The sequence below is a fragment of the Podarcis filfolensis genome, assembly GCF_964270895.1.
Source record: "Podarcis filfolensis genome assembly, chromosome: 17".
In the NCBI taxonomy this organism is placed as follows: Eukaryota; Metazoa; Chordata; class Lepidosauria; order Squamata; family Lacertidae; genus Podarcis; species Podarcis filfolensis.
The window spans coordinates 20,862,503-20,880,713 of NC_139621.1; the positions used below are offsets into that span (position 1 = coordinate 20,862,503).

Below are 18,211 nucleotides of genomic sequence, written 5' to 3' on the forward strand. Positions count from 1 at the left end.
TAGGTTTTTTTATCTTATATTTTGGAAATGTACATCCAGGTTTTTTCCCCTTAAATTTTTTTGGGACTCCTAAGAGAGTGGGGCCCTAAGCTATAACTTGTTTAGCTTACACATAAATCCGGCACTGCTGCCAGCAATGACCAGCATTTTACTCCAGAATGCTCCCCAGAGCTACAATACATCATGTTGCAGCCTCATTCTGGAACATTATAGGACTTTAAACAGTGGGTGGAAGCACAGAAGAGCACTCCTGACTTCCACACTCCCATCTTCCTCAATCTTTGCACGACCCGGTATAGTAAGAAAGAAAAAGTGGCATGAAAATACAGTCATTTTACTGCAGGCTATATTATGAACCTATTTTGTCCAAAGTAAAAGGAACAGGGCTTTAATAAACAATGTTAAGCTATTGACAAGCCATCTGTAATAGCGAATGGCTTGCCGTTTTTGTCAAATGCAGGCATCACAAACGTTTACATGTAGGTGGAACACATTATATGCATACTTGTACGAGAAAAACGGAGGTGTCCAGGGTTCAGTAGACTATGTCTTCAGGGCAATGCACTACTTAAAAATCAGCTTGAAGAAGAAAAACCACTTTGGATATGCTTTGATATGCACTTTAATAGCTTTCTCCTTCTAAAAAGTATCTTATATCCGTTATCTTTCTTCACCCCATATCAGCAGTTAACGAAGGTGCATGAGAATGATCGTTTCTTGGCAATGACTTGCTACAACCTGTTTTCAAACACCGCAGCAATTCACCTAATGGAACCGAAGCACTTGCAAAATCAATACACATAGGTAGCCAGGTCAGATTACGAAACTTTATCATTTTTCATCCTAGAAGTCATTAAGATTGCTTGCAACCTCTGCTCAAGCATTCCATACAGAGTAGACAAAGTTGTAAGTGCAGGTTTAAATTACACATAAAAAGAACCCATGATGGCTTCTTAAGAGAAGTTTGGGAATTTAGTATACATTCTGGCTATTTGTCTCCTTTATCCCAAAACTCAGTTCAGAAAATGTCTCCTGGATCATGCAAAGATCTGCCCTCATAATGTGGCCAATAAATATTGCAAAGTGCTGACTTGACTGTTTAATGTTCTCAGTAATGCCATTTTCAATTAGATAAGAAAATTGGGACTTGAAAACTAAAAGGAACACACTGAAAATAAAGCAGTACACACACTGATTTGGCTCTAGCCAAAATATCAACAAGTTAATAGAGCTGACATTTACCATAGCTCTGATGTTCATATGCAAAGTCTACTACTAAGTGCAAACATTTCCTCATCTGAAATTAGTTAGCTGCTTTCTACAGTGATTCAAATATTTGCCATTGCAACTATCTTGTTTCTGCTTTCCAGTTTTCCCAAATTCAAAACTAGAGGGGAAAGTTCATATATCTGTTGTCCTACATTTTATACGGAGATACAATGTTGTTGAGGCCTTGCAGATACAATGGTCTGGATTCAGAAGGCCTGATGATCGTCTTCCAAAGCAACTACTCTATTCTGAACTTAAAAATGGAAAGCGTAATGCTGGTGGTCAACAAAAGAGGTTCAAAGACTCTCTCAAGGCAAATCTGAAAAAATGTAGTATAAACACCGGAAACTGGGAAACACTGGCCTGCGAGCGCTCCAGCTGGAGAACAACCTTTACCAAAGGTGTCATGGGCTTTGAAGACACTCAAACTCAGGATGCAAGGGAGAAACGTGCTAAGAGGAAAATCCACACCGTGATCAACTCCTGTGGGAAACCAATGTCCCCACTGTGAAAGGACGTGTGGATCCAGAACTGGCCTCCACAGTCACTTATGGACTCATGGTTAAAACCATGTTTATGGAACACCATCTTACTCGGCTATGAGGGATTGCCAAAGAAGAAGGTTTCACAGCATAGCTTTAGCCAATTAATCTCCTCTCAAGCTCGCTCCTCTGCTATAATAATTGAACAATGCAGTAGCAGAAGTGCCAGAATGGCTCCGTGAGTCTATTCATGAAGTCCCAAGCTTACTACCTCCCTGACCCATCCAGGTAAATTGCAATGCTGCTGCAGTTCTGCCCCACTGTGAATTACAGTGGCACCTCGGGTTAAGTACTTAATTCATTCCAGAGGTCCGTACTTAACCTGAAACAGCTCTTAACCTGAAGCACCAGTTTAGCTAATGGGGCCTCCTGCTGCTGCTGCGCCGCCGGAGCATGATTTCTGTTCTCATCCTGAAGCAAAGTTCTTAACCTGAAGCACTATTTCTGGGTTAGCGGAGTCTGTGCCCTGAAGCGTATGTAACCTGAAGCGTATGTAACCCGAGGTACCACTGTACTCTTGCAAATCACCCCCACATCCATACTTTTCACAGACTGTTAGTCAAATAAGGAAATCAGGCAGGGGTAAAGGAAGGAAGGAAGAGAAAGGTCTAATACAACTTTAAAGAGCGCAGAAAGCTGTTGTGTGTAGACCGTTAAGATGGATGCATATTGCCGACTTAAATCCCTAAAGAAATTACTTGGCATTACATCCACTTGTGCAGCCCGCCAAAGGATATTAATTCTATTTACAGAAACTGTTTTGCGCACTGGTAATAGTATCTATTGTCCACCTGTGAAACAAACCTATTGTGCCAAATGTCATTTTTTAAAACAAACTCCCTTAACACAACTGGAGACCCTTAGAGCATTCAGTAACACTGGTAGCTCATTCTAGTCAGACAAAGGCATGTTCAGTTCACTGCCATAAATAAAAATGTGACCCCATTCCTTTTTTAAAAATTAAATAATTAAGGGTAAAAATGAGAAAGGTCAATTTCCTGAACAAAATTAAAAAGAAGCATCTGTAGTTGAACACACACACAAGAGGTCATTTTAAAAAGTCTAACTGAATTCTTCCTTAACTTCTAGATTTGGTCAGCATTCAGCAAACCTAAGGAGCAGGCAAAGAGCTCTTTTATTTCTGATCTGAGATTGTGTGTGTGTGTGTGTGTGTGTGTGAGAGAGAAACAGAAAAAGTAGCAAGTTCTGTGTGCCTGCACATCTGGTATAGCTATGCATGTACAGTGGTGCCTTGGTTGACAAACTTAATCCGTTCCGGAAGTCTTTCTTAAACCAAAGCGTTCTTAAACCAAGGTGTGCTTTCCTATAGCAATGGGGGACTCAATTTACAAATGAAACACACTCAACAGGAAGTGGAACATGTTCTTATTCCAAGGCGAAGTTCACAAACCAAAACACCTACATCCGGGTTTGCAGCGTTCTTAATCCAAGTTGTTCATAAACTAAGCTGTTCTTAAACCCAGGTACCACCTTACATGCAAGAATGTGCATATGTGGTGAATGTGTGCGCACATATACCGTATTTTTCACCCTATTGGATGCACCGGCCCATAGGACGCACCTAGTTTTTTTGGGGGGAAATAAAGGAAAATATTTTTATTCCCCCCCCCCCCAGCCGCGGATATCTGCCCGAAGCGCGGGGCACTCTGCTTCAGGCACCAACCCCTCTCGCTCTCCACGCTTCAGCGAAAGCCTGCATTCGCCCCATAGGACGCACACAGATTTCCCTTTCATTTTTGGAGGGGAAAAAGTGCGTCCTATAGGGCGAAAAATACGGTACATTGACTGTATATGTATATGTGGCATGCGGTCCTCAGTTTGGTAGCTGACTGTCAATGCAGCCCTCAGTCAGCCCTGGGTTAGGGAATAACCAGAAATCCACCCTTCATAGTCATGATCATGACTTTAGGAGGCCAAGTAACCCAAGAAGAAATCGTGAAAAGGAACTTGGCCCCAATGTTGGGGAGCATTTAAAGCAGCGGTTCTCAACCTGTGGGTCCCCGGATCTTGTTGGACTACAACTCCCATCATCCCTGAGCTCTGGCCTTGCTAGCTAGGGGTGATGGGAGTTGTAGTTCAACAACATCTGGGGACCCACAGGTTGAGAAAGGCTGATTTAAAGCAAGGTGAATGTATTATGTCTCAATTACCTTATTGTTCATTTTTCATTGCCACTCTGACATTCATCATCAGAGATTTGCATAAAGAAAATTCCTTCTAACGAGAAACAAGTACTGTGTATAAGACGCCCCCATGTATAAGATGCCCCCTATTTTTGGGAACTCAAATTTAAATAAATGGGGGGAGCTGGCCCAAAGTTGTTGAGCTTTTTTGGGGGAGAGGAATGCAGAAAATCACTAACCCAAATGAAAAACGCTGACAATTGCTCGCGTAGCAGAAGCCAACAATGGCCAGCAATCGCACACCCAATTGCCGCAACGGCAGCCAATCGAAAGCAGCCCTTGACACCGCCACCAATCACCCACCAAATCGCTGGTGGCTGCAACCAATCACCCACCCCCCTATGCACTTTCCGTGTATAAGACGAGCTCTGGTTTTTAACACTATTTTAGAGTAAAAAAACCTCGTCTGATACATGGAAAAGTACAGTACTTCTCATCTTCCACTCATCACATACACACAGCCAGAATGACAAACGGCTGACAAATTTATTGCTGCTGGATGTACAGACAGGCTCCTGTGTGTAGAAAGATATGATCACCATTCTAGAAATATGGTGGTCAAGTACTTATGGCAACTTGGTTAAAACATAAATCCTTAGAGTTCAGCTTTAAGGGTTGACCATGAATACGGGCAAGCTGACTCCAGAGTGCCATCGAAGGTATGGACGCTAGGCCTAACAAGCTACCTTTTCTGTCGCTGACCCAGAGAGAATGGCAATGCATCTGTGAGATATTCTGAAAACTGAGTGCTTGAAACAAAACAAGAATAGACATTAACTAGCAATCTGTCAGAAATGGGACAGTGGTTATATAATTCAGTATTGAAATGTATTATTGAAAGTGTATTACTTGACTGATACATTGACTGAATTATTGACCAGCCAATCACCTGTGCCAATGCATTTTTGACTTTTTAAAATCTATACTAAAGTTTGTACTTTCAATAATGTGATCAGAATCTGATGTAGATTTTTCTGGCCACAAATGGGAAGTTAACAGCAATTCCTGGCATCTCAGCTCCACCAAGGTGACTAGTTATTATAAATTTCACACCGTTATCATGAAAAGTGACTGAAGTTGTGATATGACAAGAAGCCTGGGAACATTTTTAAAGTCCAGTCAGGACTATGATCAGTCTTACACATTAACCTTGAAATCAACATCCAAGCGTTAACTGTTGAATTTTGTGTTTGTGCATGCAGCTGTGGTAAGATTTGTGTGTGAATGACAATGCTGTAATTTGTGCAAACTAATGCAAGACAAAAAGTTTAATTACAAACAACGTACACAATACAGAAGGAAATTAGACTGTTGCAACTTAAATTTAATTTTTACACATTTAGATTGTAGGAGTCCCTGTTAAGAAACCTAGGTTATTTTGAAATCCTTATTTACTGATCAATAGCCTTTGGACTATAATGTAACTTAAATAGCAAACTATATTTAGAAAGATTTTTTCTCCAAAAGCATTTTATTTTAAAAATCCAGTTTAATTTTTAAAAACTCCAATTTAAACTCCTTTTAAAAAAGTTGATTTTTATCCACCCTGGCTCCTATGGATATTTCTATAATTAAATTTCAGCCTTTAAAATCATAATAAAAGAACTGCAGCCCAGGTCCATCTGCTCTGGATCTCTGGGCCTATGTCAAATATCTTTTTCCATCCTGCTTGCACCCTGCAACTAAAGGGGTGCTAGGACCCAACTCTGCCCAGAGTCAGGACAGACAACTGTGCATTTGCCATTAACCAACATAGCTTCCTGAGAGCTCACCTTTAGAACAAGCTGAGTTTTCTCAGTGGTAATAGATGTTTCAGACACATTTCTTATTTATCACCTTAGATCTTGTGGCTAATCCCTTGTGAGCCACAGCACAAATTCAGTCCTGCTTCCAACATTTCCACAACTTATGAAAAAGGTTATTGTCTTCTCAACAGATGTTAGCTACTCCTGGTTGCTGTTATACCCTGGCCCTTTCTAGTAATTACTTTTCTCCATAAATCATTCCGATGCTTTCCGTCTTCAGGCTTCCTTTTCTATACTTTTCTACAAACTTTGTCTTTACTTAGTTTAATAGCAATGGCTTCATTTCCCGCACTTTAATCCTGTTAGCACTCCAATGTGATATATTTTGATATTGTCTCATTCTGAATTCCTCAATTAGCAATAAAGAGAGGATCTTCCATTCACAAAGCTCATGGTATAAAATGTCAGCTGAGAAAATCCAGGTTGTATCCCCAACAATATTTAACAACCTGCTCATTTTCCTTCCCATTTCCTTCGTCACACACATGGGAGTCTTATAGGAAGCAAGAATCACTGCAAACAGAGCAATAACACTTATTGATTGTACTGTGTTTCACGCTTTCCTGGCAACTCTTTATTGTCCATCGTTTTGAATCCCTATTGGCGCTTTGCTGTCAGGTCTTTAGTACTATCTTTGTTGTTTAATCTGCACAGAAGCATTTAAGAAGCCTTGTAAACCATGTTCCAGCACTGTGAACAGAACATATAGCTGCCAAATTCATTTATTATGGGATCACTTTTTAGAGTTAAATCACAACGTGCAATTTTTGGAAATATCTGTTTTCTAAACAATGTCTGTGATAAAAACATTTAAAAGGGAAGACAAAGTAAACCGCCATTGCCCAATTAATTTGTACATGATGGGACTGGACTGCTAAACATAACTGACCCATCTTACGGTTTTGCCTTACAGTGTTTTAGCCAACCAAAGTTCTATAGTTTATGTCTTTACCAGGACTAGAGCCACTTTGAGCAGTTCAAGAAATGTGCAAAGGAAGTGCTCATCTTCTTTTATACTTCTGCTGTAGCCCACTAAGAACATACATCTCCCAGTGGAAGACAGAGCAGAATCACTCCATCTTTGCACATGTCATCACAGCATTAGCCAAAGTAGCAGCAAAATCCACTCTGTGGGTACATCTTTTTCCTAAGGCTGAGCTGAAATGCCTTTTCCCAATACAGTCATACCTCGTTATGTTTGCTTCATGATACATTTTTTCAGATTGCGTCCCACGGCGACCCGGAAGTACCGGAAAGGGTTACTTCCGGGTTTCGCCACTCACGCATGCACAAAGCGCATGCTTCGCGCATGCGCACAAGCGCCAAATCGCGCCGCACACCTGCGCAGATATGGCACTTCAGGTTGAGGGCTTTTCATGTTGCGAATGGGCCTCCAGTACAGATCTCGTTCGCAACCAGAGGTACCACTGTATTGCTGTTTTGTTCATAGGCTGCAGCTGGGAGAAAAAATTGGGAATGTGTAGTGCTATTTTTATAGAAAAAGCGTTGCCAGTGGAAAGAGGAATGGCATGTAGATTATCTACTCTTAAGGAATATGTTCATAATCTTTTCAGGTTTCCTCTACATTTACAAATATTTAGTAAATATTTGATGAAATGCTAAGGTAAAGACAGTCCCTTCCCCCACATTTTCTTGGATGATTGTACAGATATTGAGAATTTGGAAGATATAAAACCAGGAAGGTTGGAGATTCTGTTGTCTCTGATATCAGAGCTTTCTATCACTGGGGAGATGTTGCTGTCATCGTCTCATCTTGCCAGGTTATGGAGTGCCACCTACAGCTGGTGTTTGCTCTCCCAAACCTACATCAGTGACATGATAAGTTTAGAAACATTATTGATTTTTGATGTCTGATCGTCAAGGTTCACAAAGAGCTTCAGGAGCCCTCAGTCACACTTGTGTCATCTTCTATGAATACCTTGCTTTGTCTTTGTATTTGTCCAAATCTGGGAATATGACTAGAGATTTGATATCATGGGCAGTGCAAGGATAAGGGACCAGATAGGAATTCCCCACACACCAGGTTTATTCAGTGAAGTCGTCCTGTTACTGTAAGAACATCCATCTGTGCTATAGGACTTCCTCCCACACTCTTTTCTCTGTGCACCCCCTTAAATCCCCTTCAGAGGATTGGGGGAACCCCCAGAACAGATGGATATGTGTGAGTGCAGAGGGCGAGGACAGGGAGAAGAAATCCCATTGCACAGGTGGGAGATCCTCCAGTTAATGGGATGAATTTCTTGGATACAAAGAAGAAAGGCAGGATACAAATGTTATAAATAAATAAATGTAAAATTCTGATAGGTTGACCTAAAACATGCAGTTCAAGGCTGCAACTACAGCAGCTCATGGTTTTAATGCAGAGAATCCAGTAAGTAATAAAAGTACGAATGACTATTGACGTTTAACTCACTTTATAGTTTTGTTTGCAGGAACATCTGGTAGCTTCACTGTTACCATTCCATCAACATTGGTCTTATCAATGAACAGCGGTTGGGTTCGCAGTACATCTGGTGCTGTTTTTGCTGTTACCCTGTGCTGAAGACCTCCAGCGCTATTGCCTCTATTGGTCAGTACAAATGAATATGATGTCTCAGGTTTCAGGTTGGTGATAAGTTTCTGAGTGGCTCGGCCATCTACCTCAACTGCCATTTTCCCATCATCGTACAGGATCTAAAAAAGTGAGGGTTTTCATTTTTGTTAGCAAATTGTTAGTAACTAAGGGGGGGAAAGAATAAACCACGTTAGCTGCCCTTTACTGCTTTTGATTCAGCAATACTCAGGAAGATAGTAATGTTCTGTTTATCTTCTCTTGCCTGTAAGTATATGCCACAACTATGTATGATTCTTCAGAATTACCTGAAAATGTCAGTTATTTGGGGGGACCTTAAAATAATGATTCCCAGCAGCTTCCTCAATGATTCGCACTAGCTTTTCTTTGCATCAAACTTCTATGATATCCCATTCAGAGTTATATTATGTTCTGCTAGACAACAATTCCTTTAACTGGAGGCACACTTCAAGTTAAACTGGATTTAACACAAATACATAGTAATGGCTTGCTGTAAACTAGCTTAGGTTTCTGCAAGCTCTACTCATTAGGAACAGCTAAAGCCAGCTCTCTTTTTCTTCAAGACATTCAAAAATGCAATCTCAACCTTTAAGTCTGGGGTAGCAGGCAGGAAGGTGGAATAGTAGTTGTAGCTCTTCAGTTGCCTGATACCACTTGCCAGGACACTGGAACCGGTAGAGGTATATTTGGTCTACTCTAGATTATGGCCATCTAATACCCATTTACAAGGGGAATATCTTTTCTCAGTATGTAGGGTTGTTGTTTCACCACACAAAGTCCTGGAATTGCCCCTGGCAGACTACCTGTCAGAAGGCGGAGATGAGCAGACTTGCTATACTCCAGTTTTTGGTTTTACTCAAAGGAAGGTCATTATGTTCCACCAGCCATAAGGGTCTTTAATGCAAAATCTGTTCCCCAACTCCTATATACTTCAAATGTCTGGTATAATGGTTTATTTCCTAAGCTTGATGGCTTCCAGGCAAAGTTCCTTCGGTCCCAACTTCAGGTTCCAAACTGTGTTCCTAATTCAATTCTATTCCTGGAAAGGTGAATGTCACCAAAAGCATGATGGGTCGCCTTGAGATACTGGTTAAAGATTTTGGTATTTGGCTTGGAGGAGGGATTACTTTTACATTTAACCAATGAGGAGACTATCAGCTCATGGTCAAAAGCTATGGCCCCCCAAATCTCCTGAATTGGACTTTCACCATCCTTTTTACATCATCTGGGTAATGACATTGCCCTTAAATCCTTGAGCCAGAGGTTACGGGATACTGCATACAGAGATCTTTGCTCTCGATCATATGTAACCTGTAGACCGTTTCTGTTCAGAATCCATTATGGGCATGATTTTCAATTACCCTTGTACATTATGAATCTGTCAGTACCCAATTATCGTTAACTGTTTACCAAAGCCAGATTAAATGTATTTCCATCTGCAGTTCTAAACGGCAGACTGACTGGTATACCTTATCATAGTAGACTCTGTTTATGTTCTCAGGCTGTCGATTGTATGAAGCACATCTTAATACACTGTGGGCTGTATGAACAAGTCAGGGATCAATTAATTAAACCCTTACTGGTAAATTTACCAGGGAATTCTGATACCTTCTATTTCATCGGGTCAAAGATAAGTCAAATGATACTACCCAGGCCATAGCAAAATTTCTCTTAAAGGTAATAAGAAATAGATATCAACATGCTCTGGATAAAACACAGTGACTGCCTTGGAATCTTTTCCATGTATCTCTGCTGCATTTTGCATTTTAAACTGTTTTTTGTGGGTCTTTGGACTGTAATGAAGAATGCTGTTGTTGGTAGTGGTGTATAAGGCTGTCTTAAGATTCATGTAATTATTCTCTCCTCATGAACCTACCAGGACCCTGAGATCATCTTCCGAGGCCCTTTTTTTTGACTGCCTCCTCCATGAATGGTCCAGAAAGTGGCAACAAGAGAACGGGCCTTTTCTGCAGTGGCTCCCTGTTTGTGGAATTCTCTCCCCATGGAGGCTTAGCTGGCACCTTCATTATACACCTTTAGGCACCAAGTTTCCTTCCTCTTTAAATAGGTTTTGGGATGATTGACATCCAATGCCCTTTTGAAAATGTGTTGTGGAAGGGGGGGTGTCTTTGTTTTGATTTTTATCATGTGCTTTTTATATTGTGATTTTGTGTTGTTAACCACCCTGAGGTCTGCTGGTTTGGGGCTGTATACTAATTAAATAAATAAATAAATAAATAAATCCTCCCACTTTGCCTTCTTCCTTTTTGCTTCCTCCATCGCTTTGAGACTCCTTATGGCAGTGATAAAGCGGGATATCAAATCCAAACACTTCTTCTTCTTCTTGACCCGACTTTTGTTAACCATTTGGAATTTGTCTGCTTAATGAGAACATTCCTTCATCTCAGGTTTTACCCTTCAAGTCTTACAAACTGCAAAACAACTTACTTTGAAAGGCAGAGCAGAGTTGTAGTTCTCTGGTATCTCCCAAGAGAGCAATACCGATGTCTTCATCACTGCTTTGACATGAAAATTTTTTGCAAACACTGCTGGAAAAGGAAAAAGCAATGTATTTAAAGTACATCTTGACCTTGGGATCCCATCCCATTTCTGACACTAAGCACACTCAACAATTCTCCTACCTGCTTTTAAAAACCATATCCCATTCTTACAAATGGCAACTCAAAGCGTTCTATTTCTCTTACCTGCAATTATTGCGTAGATGTGAGCCAGACTTGCCTGATATAGGATAACTGAATACTAATGAATCCAAAACACGTAAGGTTTCACATACTTTACCTCTGATGTTAGTTGAAACTATTTATACGATGGTTTGGTCAGTTTTAGTAACAGCTTCAAAAATATCGATATCCAAAGACCGAAATTCCTTTAAAAGAAAAGTCATAAGCAGACAAATCCTACCTTGATCCACAGGTAGTGTCCTGAACTGGACACTTGGACTATATGGACCAGGCCCTTTGCTTGTGTGTGCACGTATTTTTACATCATATGTGGTATCTGGTTTTAAGCCTGAAAGCGTCATAGTAATATCAGCAGGAACAACAGACATCTCCGTTTGGTGATGTGCCACATTGATATCCCTGTACTGCAGAGTGTATTTGGTGATAATACCATTTCTTTCTGATAGGACGGGTGGTTGCCAAGAGAGCTGGACTGAAGTTGAGGTGGCACTTTCCGAGCGCAGGTTTTGAGGGAATCCGCTTGGCAGATCTTCTGGAATTGAAATTTCCTTTACCATCTCCTCCCCAAAGCCCACTTTATTTCTAGCTGAAAGCCTGAAGACATACGAAGTCCCCTTGTGAATATCTGTCGCGGTGTAGTGGTCGTCCTTGTCGGTGAAATCCCGCGTCGTAAAGGCATCTATGTCTTTGCGGCCAAACCTCAGGCGGTAGCCCTGCAGAGGACCGTATGTGTCGACAGGTGGGTGCCACTGAATTAGAGCTGTACTCATTTGTGTGTGGCTAATCACAAGCCGAGGTTTTCCTGGAACTGCAACACAAGATGATGTTAGCAAGTAAAGCGGGCGAATGAATCATTTCTAACAAACTTTATTCATGTATCTTGAAAAAGTTATGTATGTGATGGACACACTGTTTCCTCCTGTTCATCAAGTACTGTATTTTTCGCTCTATAAGACAAACCAGACCATAAGACACACCTAGTTTTTGGAGGAGGAAAACAAGGAAAAAAATATTTTGAATCCTAGAAGCCAGAACAGCAAGAGGGATCGCTGCGCAGTGAAAGCAGCAATCCCTCTTGCTGTTCTGTCTTCTGGGATAGCTGCACAGTGTGCATTCGCACCATAAGACGCACACACATTTCCCCTTACTTTTTAGGAGGGAAAAAGTGAGTCTTATAGAGCAAAAAATACGGTATTCATTCAGACAGCACAACAAACTTAGGCATTTTGTCTTTCCTCCCTCCTTTCCCTAGCTTCTAACTGGAGGGCTGGGGGAGATAAGCAGAGTGTCTATTTCTATGAAGCCTACCAACAGAATAGCTTTTGCACATGTGGACATAGTTTTTAAGTGATTAATGAAAACAAACTTTAAAAAAATCCCAGAAAACTTGCATGTTGAGAAGGGGTGTACCTCAGTGGCACATGCCTTGCATACAATAGATCCAATGTTAAAGTCTAGTATCTCTAGGGAGAGCTGGAAAAAGATTTGTGCCTGAAACCTTTAAGAGATGCTGCCTTGGTGTAAGGTCAGAGTCATTATATATTCATTTGCTACATTACTATGATCTAGTCCGATGGCAAACTTGCCCATTTCAGATCTCTGGCTATATATATATATATATATATATATATATATATATATATAAACAGGTTTGGTAACCAAGTTTGGAGGAGGATCTTAAACCAGTTTCTTGGTTCAAAACTAATGGAAAACAGTGGTTTAAGAAATCAGACTGTGCTCGCAAAAGGTGGGTGCCTGAGGGAGAGGAACTGGGAGGGAAATGTGCAGGCACATAGCTCATTTTTGCTCTTGTAAAATGCAGTTTATCAGACATTTGAATGAGGTCATTATAAGCATATATGCAAGTTTCCCACTTCATTGGCAAGAGACAGTGTTCAGCAGAACCAAGTGGTTAAGTTCACCCAGGCCTATATCACTTCAGGCTGCAGGTTGGGAACAAGGTATACAAATAACCCATCTTACAAACAAACAAACCCAAACCTCAGCTACTTAGCTTGCACATACAAAACCAATATATCTGTAGGAACATTTTAGTCTAGATTTCAAACATAGGTGGAGTAGCAGTCAGACAGGCAACTCTTCCTCTGAACAGAACAATGAAACATTGTGGAAAAAAGCATTATGACTTAATTTTACAAAGCTAGCCTGGATTTCATACTTAGCCTGGTTTGCACGTAACGTTAAATAACGGTTTGAATAAACTATAGTTTATAAACCATGGTTTAGTATTATGTGCAAACTTGGTCCACTGCCTCAAAAAAGGTAAAGGTAAAGGACCCCTGACAGTTAAGTCCAGTTGCGAACAACTCTGGGGTTGCAGCACTCGTCTTGCTTTACAGGCCGAGGCAGCCGGTGTTTGTCCGCAGCCAGTTTTTCCAGGTCATATGGCCAGCATGACTAAGCCACTTCTGGCAAAACCAGAGCAGTGCATGGAAACACAGTTTACCTTCCCACCAGAGTGGTACCTATTTGGGGGGGGGGTGTGCTTTCAAACTGCTAGGTTGGCAGGAGCTGGGATCGAGCAATGGGAGCTCACCCCTTCACAGGGATTCGAACCACCGACCTCCTGATTGGCAAGCCCACGAAGCTCAGTGGTTTATTAACTAGGGGCAGTGCTGCTTTTGTAGAAAAAGAGGTGCTGAAACTCAGCATGAACATCTCCCTTGTGGCTCCCACCTGGGAGGCGCCAGAACTGAGTTCCAGCAAGTTCTGACTGGGGAAAAAAACCCTGGTTATGGGGTTGCAAGAGAAAATAAACCATGGTTTGCTGTTTACTTACTGTCTTAAAACCATGGTTTAATGTGATGTGTGAACCTGAGCAGTGTCAAGCTTCTGTTTGTGCTAAGTGATACACAATTGAACTTTCAAACTTTGGCTAGCAAAAGGCTGAGAGCAGAGGTGTGAGCGTTTGTGCTGAGCAAAGCATATAAAATGAACTCAGCTCTCCCTTAGGAAAAAAGAACCAAGTTATAAACTCTTTAGAGAGGTCATACAGTCCCTGCAAAATCCATGACCTTCACTAATACATGCAGTATATCTAAACCCTCCTAATGGCATATGTATGGCCCTGAATCCGTCCCACTGCCCCCCTCCCATTTCTATCTAAATGCAACTCTTTATTACACACCAAAAAAGAGTGTTTTCTTTTTTTAAAAATGGGGCATACCCAAGTACTAGCTATTATTACCAACAATACACAAATACAGATGTCGTATAGCTATTTCCCACCTCTTCCTCACTGCTAACACCTTATTCTTGTGCAAATAGAATCCTGTGCATTGTACTGTACAGGTTTTCTCTTTTCTTCCCAGTGTACGAAGTATATCTCTTTGCTTAATTTTGACTATTCCCTACTGCTGCGTAAGAGGCAGCTACAGAGCTGAGAAAAGACTATAGATATATCTATTTCAGTCCCTATTTTTCATTGCATTATAACTATCACTGAAGCCAATGGAGCACAAGGAAAAGCAGGTGAGTCCACAGAAACAGAATAATAATAACTGCTTCAGATTTCTAAGAAGAGGGGCTGCGGGGAGCTGCCGCTAAATTATTTATACCGTAAATTGCTTTTACTATTGTGGCAGCTATCTGGGTTTAGACAATTTAAAAAACACACACATTGATCTGTTTTGCCTAAATATATATATAGCCACATGATGTGAGACTTACTATTATTTCTTTGTGGCAGAAATAATAAATTGAAGATGACTCACATGCATTGTAAATCATTTGGTAAAATAAAAAGCAGATTAGAACATTTTGTTGTATATCAGGCTTATTACAGTGGCTAGAATCCAGCAATAGGTCAACAACTGATTGGGAAATTCTCCTGAACGGGCACCACCAACATTGAGTTGCACAACAGTACCTCAATTGTGTTTTTAATTATGAATTTTGGAAGTAGCTTCACATTTCCGGAAAAGTTAATGACAGGAAGTTCAATTGTCATTGCCGTGAATGACAACATCACAATCTATATATTTAAAATAAAATAAATCCATCTACAGGAATTCCTTCTGCGCAAGTACTCAGTTTTTTCTGGTCCCACCTTTTTTTTTTTTTTTTTAGCTTCGTTCATCCAAAAGCTACACTCTCAGTCCTCAGTGGGGTCTTGTCACCAGTTTTATCTATTTGGTAAAATTGTTTTAGTATTTCAAATGTTTTATACACTTAGGCCAGGGGTAGGCTACCTAAGGCCCGGGGGCCAGATGCGGCCCAATCGCCTTCTAAAGCTGGCCCACGAACAGTCCAGGAATCAGCGTGTTTTTACATGAGTAGAATGTGTCCTTTTATTTAAAATGCATCTTTGGGTTATTTGTGGGGCCTGCCTGATGTTTTTGCATGAGTAAAATGTGTGCTTTTATTTAAAATGCATCTCTGGGTTATTTGTGGGGCATAGGAATTTGTTCATTTTTTCTCTCTTCAAAACATAGTCCGGCCCACCACAAGGTCTGAGGGACAGTGGACTGGCCCATGGCTGAGAAAGGTTGCTGACCCCTGACTTAGGCCTACCAAGGGCATATCCTGGGGGGGGCAGGGGGTCATGGCCCCATGTCCATGAGCCTGGTGCCCACATGCAGGCAACTGCAGTGTGGTTGTAGAGGGACTCAGGAGAGGTGGCAACTGCTTCACTCACAATATACTGCCAGGCGAAGCCTCCATCACGCTCTAGCCCTCATACCAGCCCTGGGTGATGTATCAATACATAGCCCAGGCCTATTCTCCATCTGCCAAGGGCTACGTCGGCTGGCTGGGCTCCACCCCACAGGTGGCTCAGTGTGCCCCCCATTTTTCTCCGGTGGGGTCGCTCCAGTGTTACCATCATTGAGGGCTAGGCTGGCACCCTCCATGCTTGGTGCACACACCTGCCCTGAGCACCGGAAACTGCTGCTACGCCACTGAGGCATGCCATAGCCACCTACACGAACATTTTGAGTTTCAATTCGGAAACCATCAAAGCACAAACTGCTGGTTGCAAGGAAATGGAAGGAATCTCCATCTATTTACCTGCACCAGTCGTGGACACCAGTCTGGGTTTGCTTCGTGCTCCATCTCCTTTGGTCGTATAGGCCGTCACAGTGAGAGAATAGGTTGTCTCGGGCTGCAATCCCGCTATTATCATTTCCTAAAATGAAGCAAAACAAAGACAAAAACCAGAATGCGTATTAAAACATATGCACTACTAAATCAAGATCGTTTTGCCTTGCAATTAGTTGCAACACATAACATTCAGCGCACATGGCTTTCGTGCGACCTGCAGTGATGGCAAGCTTTTGGTCGGACCAGAATAGTGGGTGAGGCCTTGCAATGCACTGTATTTCACTTATGTCAGCAATAAGCGTGAAGGCATTTCTTAGCAGCATGCCCCAAGTCGTTTTGTCAAGCAAAAGGCCAAAGGCTGAGTGCTGTTAACTGTACTAACGGAGGAGGGGGAAATCCTTTTGAAATTCACTCTGTGTAGAGTCTTATTCCTGGTGTAGTACAAATAAAGTGGGGAATGAGAATTAGGTTTGATTTACGAATTTACTAGCCGTTATTTAAAAAGTTATGCTATCACTGCCTGTATACCTGAGAACCCTACTTACATTCCAACTTCTAAAGCTGTTTTATGCAGTGCTATTTTTCTAGAAAAAAAGGTGCCAGAACTCACCACAAACACCTCCCTTGTTCTCTTATAATGAGCACTCACACTTTACATTGTGGGTGCCCTTTACAGGATCGCGCGTGGTGCTACAGTCCCCAGGGAGCTTACTGGCAAACAGGGGCTGGCTTGCCTCTCAGTGTTAATTTTTGGAGGTTCACACCCAGCCTCAGTGATCAAGTTTCTTGCTGGGAGGTGGCGCCAGCCCCATTTACAAATAGGGGGTGGAGCCGACAATAGCCAGGCAGTCGGCTCTGGAGATTCACCCTCCCTACTCTCCCTTTGTTTAATGTTTCTTATTTGCAGGTTAACTTTTTCTTCCTGTTTAGCGGGCACTGCTACCGACTTTGACTGGTTGCTGTTGAAGGACCGAGAAGAAATTTTCCTGCTTTGGCAGGTTTTGTCTTCCCTGTAGCAATTCGTCACAGCTTTGGTGGTTATGGCCTTGGGTGGAATTCTTTAGTCTTTTCTTCCCTATATTGGGGTGTGTGTGTGTGAAGTGGTGACTCACCCCCCTGTGGCGGCGATTCCAGGGTCCCCTCTTAAATGGGTTATATATATATGGGTGTCACTGGCCATACACTGAAAGGTCGTCAGTGAACTACCCTGCGTGTGGGGATATGGGCTGAGCTGCCTGCTACACTGATGTCTCGCAGAGCACCCCCATATCTCATTTACCCTAATAAGCCCCAGTTCCCCCCAGGTGGGGGGCTGGGAGGGATACACGCCCAATCCTAAGCCAAGATCTTCCTACATTCGGAAGTTTAATAAAGTTGTGGCCTAATTTTAATTCCATATAACGTTGTCAGAGTCTTTATTCCTTCCTTATGATCCCTGGGGGCAGGGGCTGTCACCGCCTGGTCACACAACGGCAATGGTGCCCACCTGAGAGATGCCAGAACTGAGTTCCAGTGAGTTTGGGCTGAAAAAAGCCCTGATTTTATGTCATATATGAAGGCTGCATTCATATGCACTGTTCCCAGAAGTAAGCCCAGCTACTTCTGAGTAAAGCATGCATAGGACTGGACTGCACTGTTGTAACCCTCCACACTACTATGAACATTCATTTGATGTAAGCCCAACTAAATGTAACGGGGATATTTTTAAAGTTAATATGCACAGGATTGTACATGAGAAAGCCTTTTCTTTTAGTGATTAAAAATAAAATATATACACTTTTATAAAAGTAGGGTTTGTGAAGTGGCATTCAGTATAAGAGTAATTTGTTCTCTATAATCTGAAAGAGCCATTAAACATAATTTGAAAATTTGGTTGCAATGGAACAAGAGAAGATGGAAAAGGCATTTAGTATTGAATACAATGTGTTGCTTTTTTAATAAACAAAAGGGGGATGAAGATTAAAGCATGTTCGAAACTGGCTCTGAGGGCAGGTTGAGAAAGTTATAAATCAGTAACAATCAAATTGCTAATTAC

General features: G+C 41.7%; 1 protein-coding gene across 43 annotated transcripts in view; it reads right to left on the bottom strand.

The window, feature by feature from the left end:
* PTPRD (protein tyrosine phosphatase receptor type D) overlaps window positions 1-18,211 on the bottom strand; it is a 1,143,290-nt gene that overhangs the window by 130,827 nt on the left and 994,252 nt on the right. For 22 of the 43 annotated variants that reach the window (XM_083592691.1, XM_083592680.1, XM_083592685.1 and 19 more), the window contains 4 exons: window positions 16,144-16,261; window positions 11,336-11,923; window positions 10,862-10,962; window positions 8,255-8,514 (listed from right to left, as the gene is read on the bottom strand). In XM_083592691.1, coding sequence (XP_083448817.1) covers window positions 8,255-8,514; window positions 10,862-10,962; window positions 11,336-11,923; window positions 16,144-16,261 — 1,067 coding nt within the window. The remainder of the gene's footprint in view (window positions 1-8,254; window positions 8,515-10,861; window positions 10,963-11,335; window positions 11,924-16,143; window positions 16,262-18,211) is intronic. The other 21 variants (XM_083592721.1, XM_083592713.1, XM_083592700.1 and 18 more) reach the window with 3 other exon arrangements.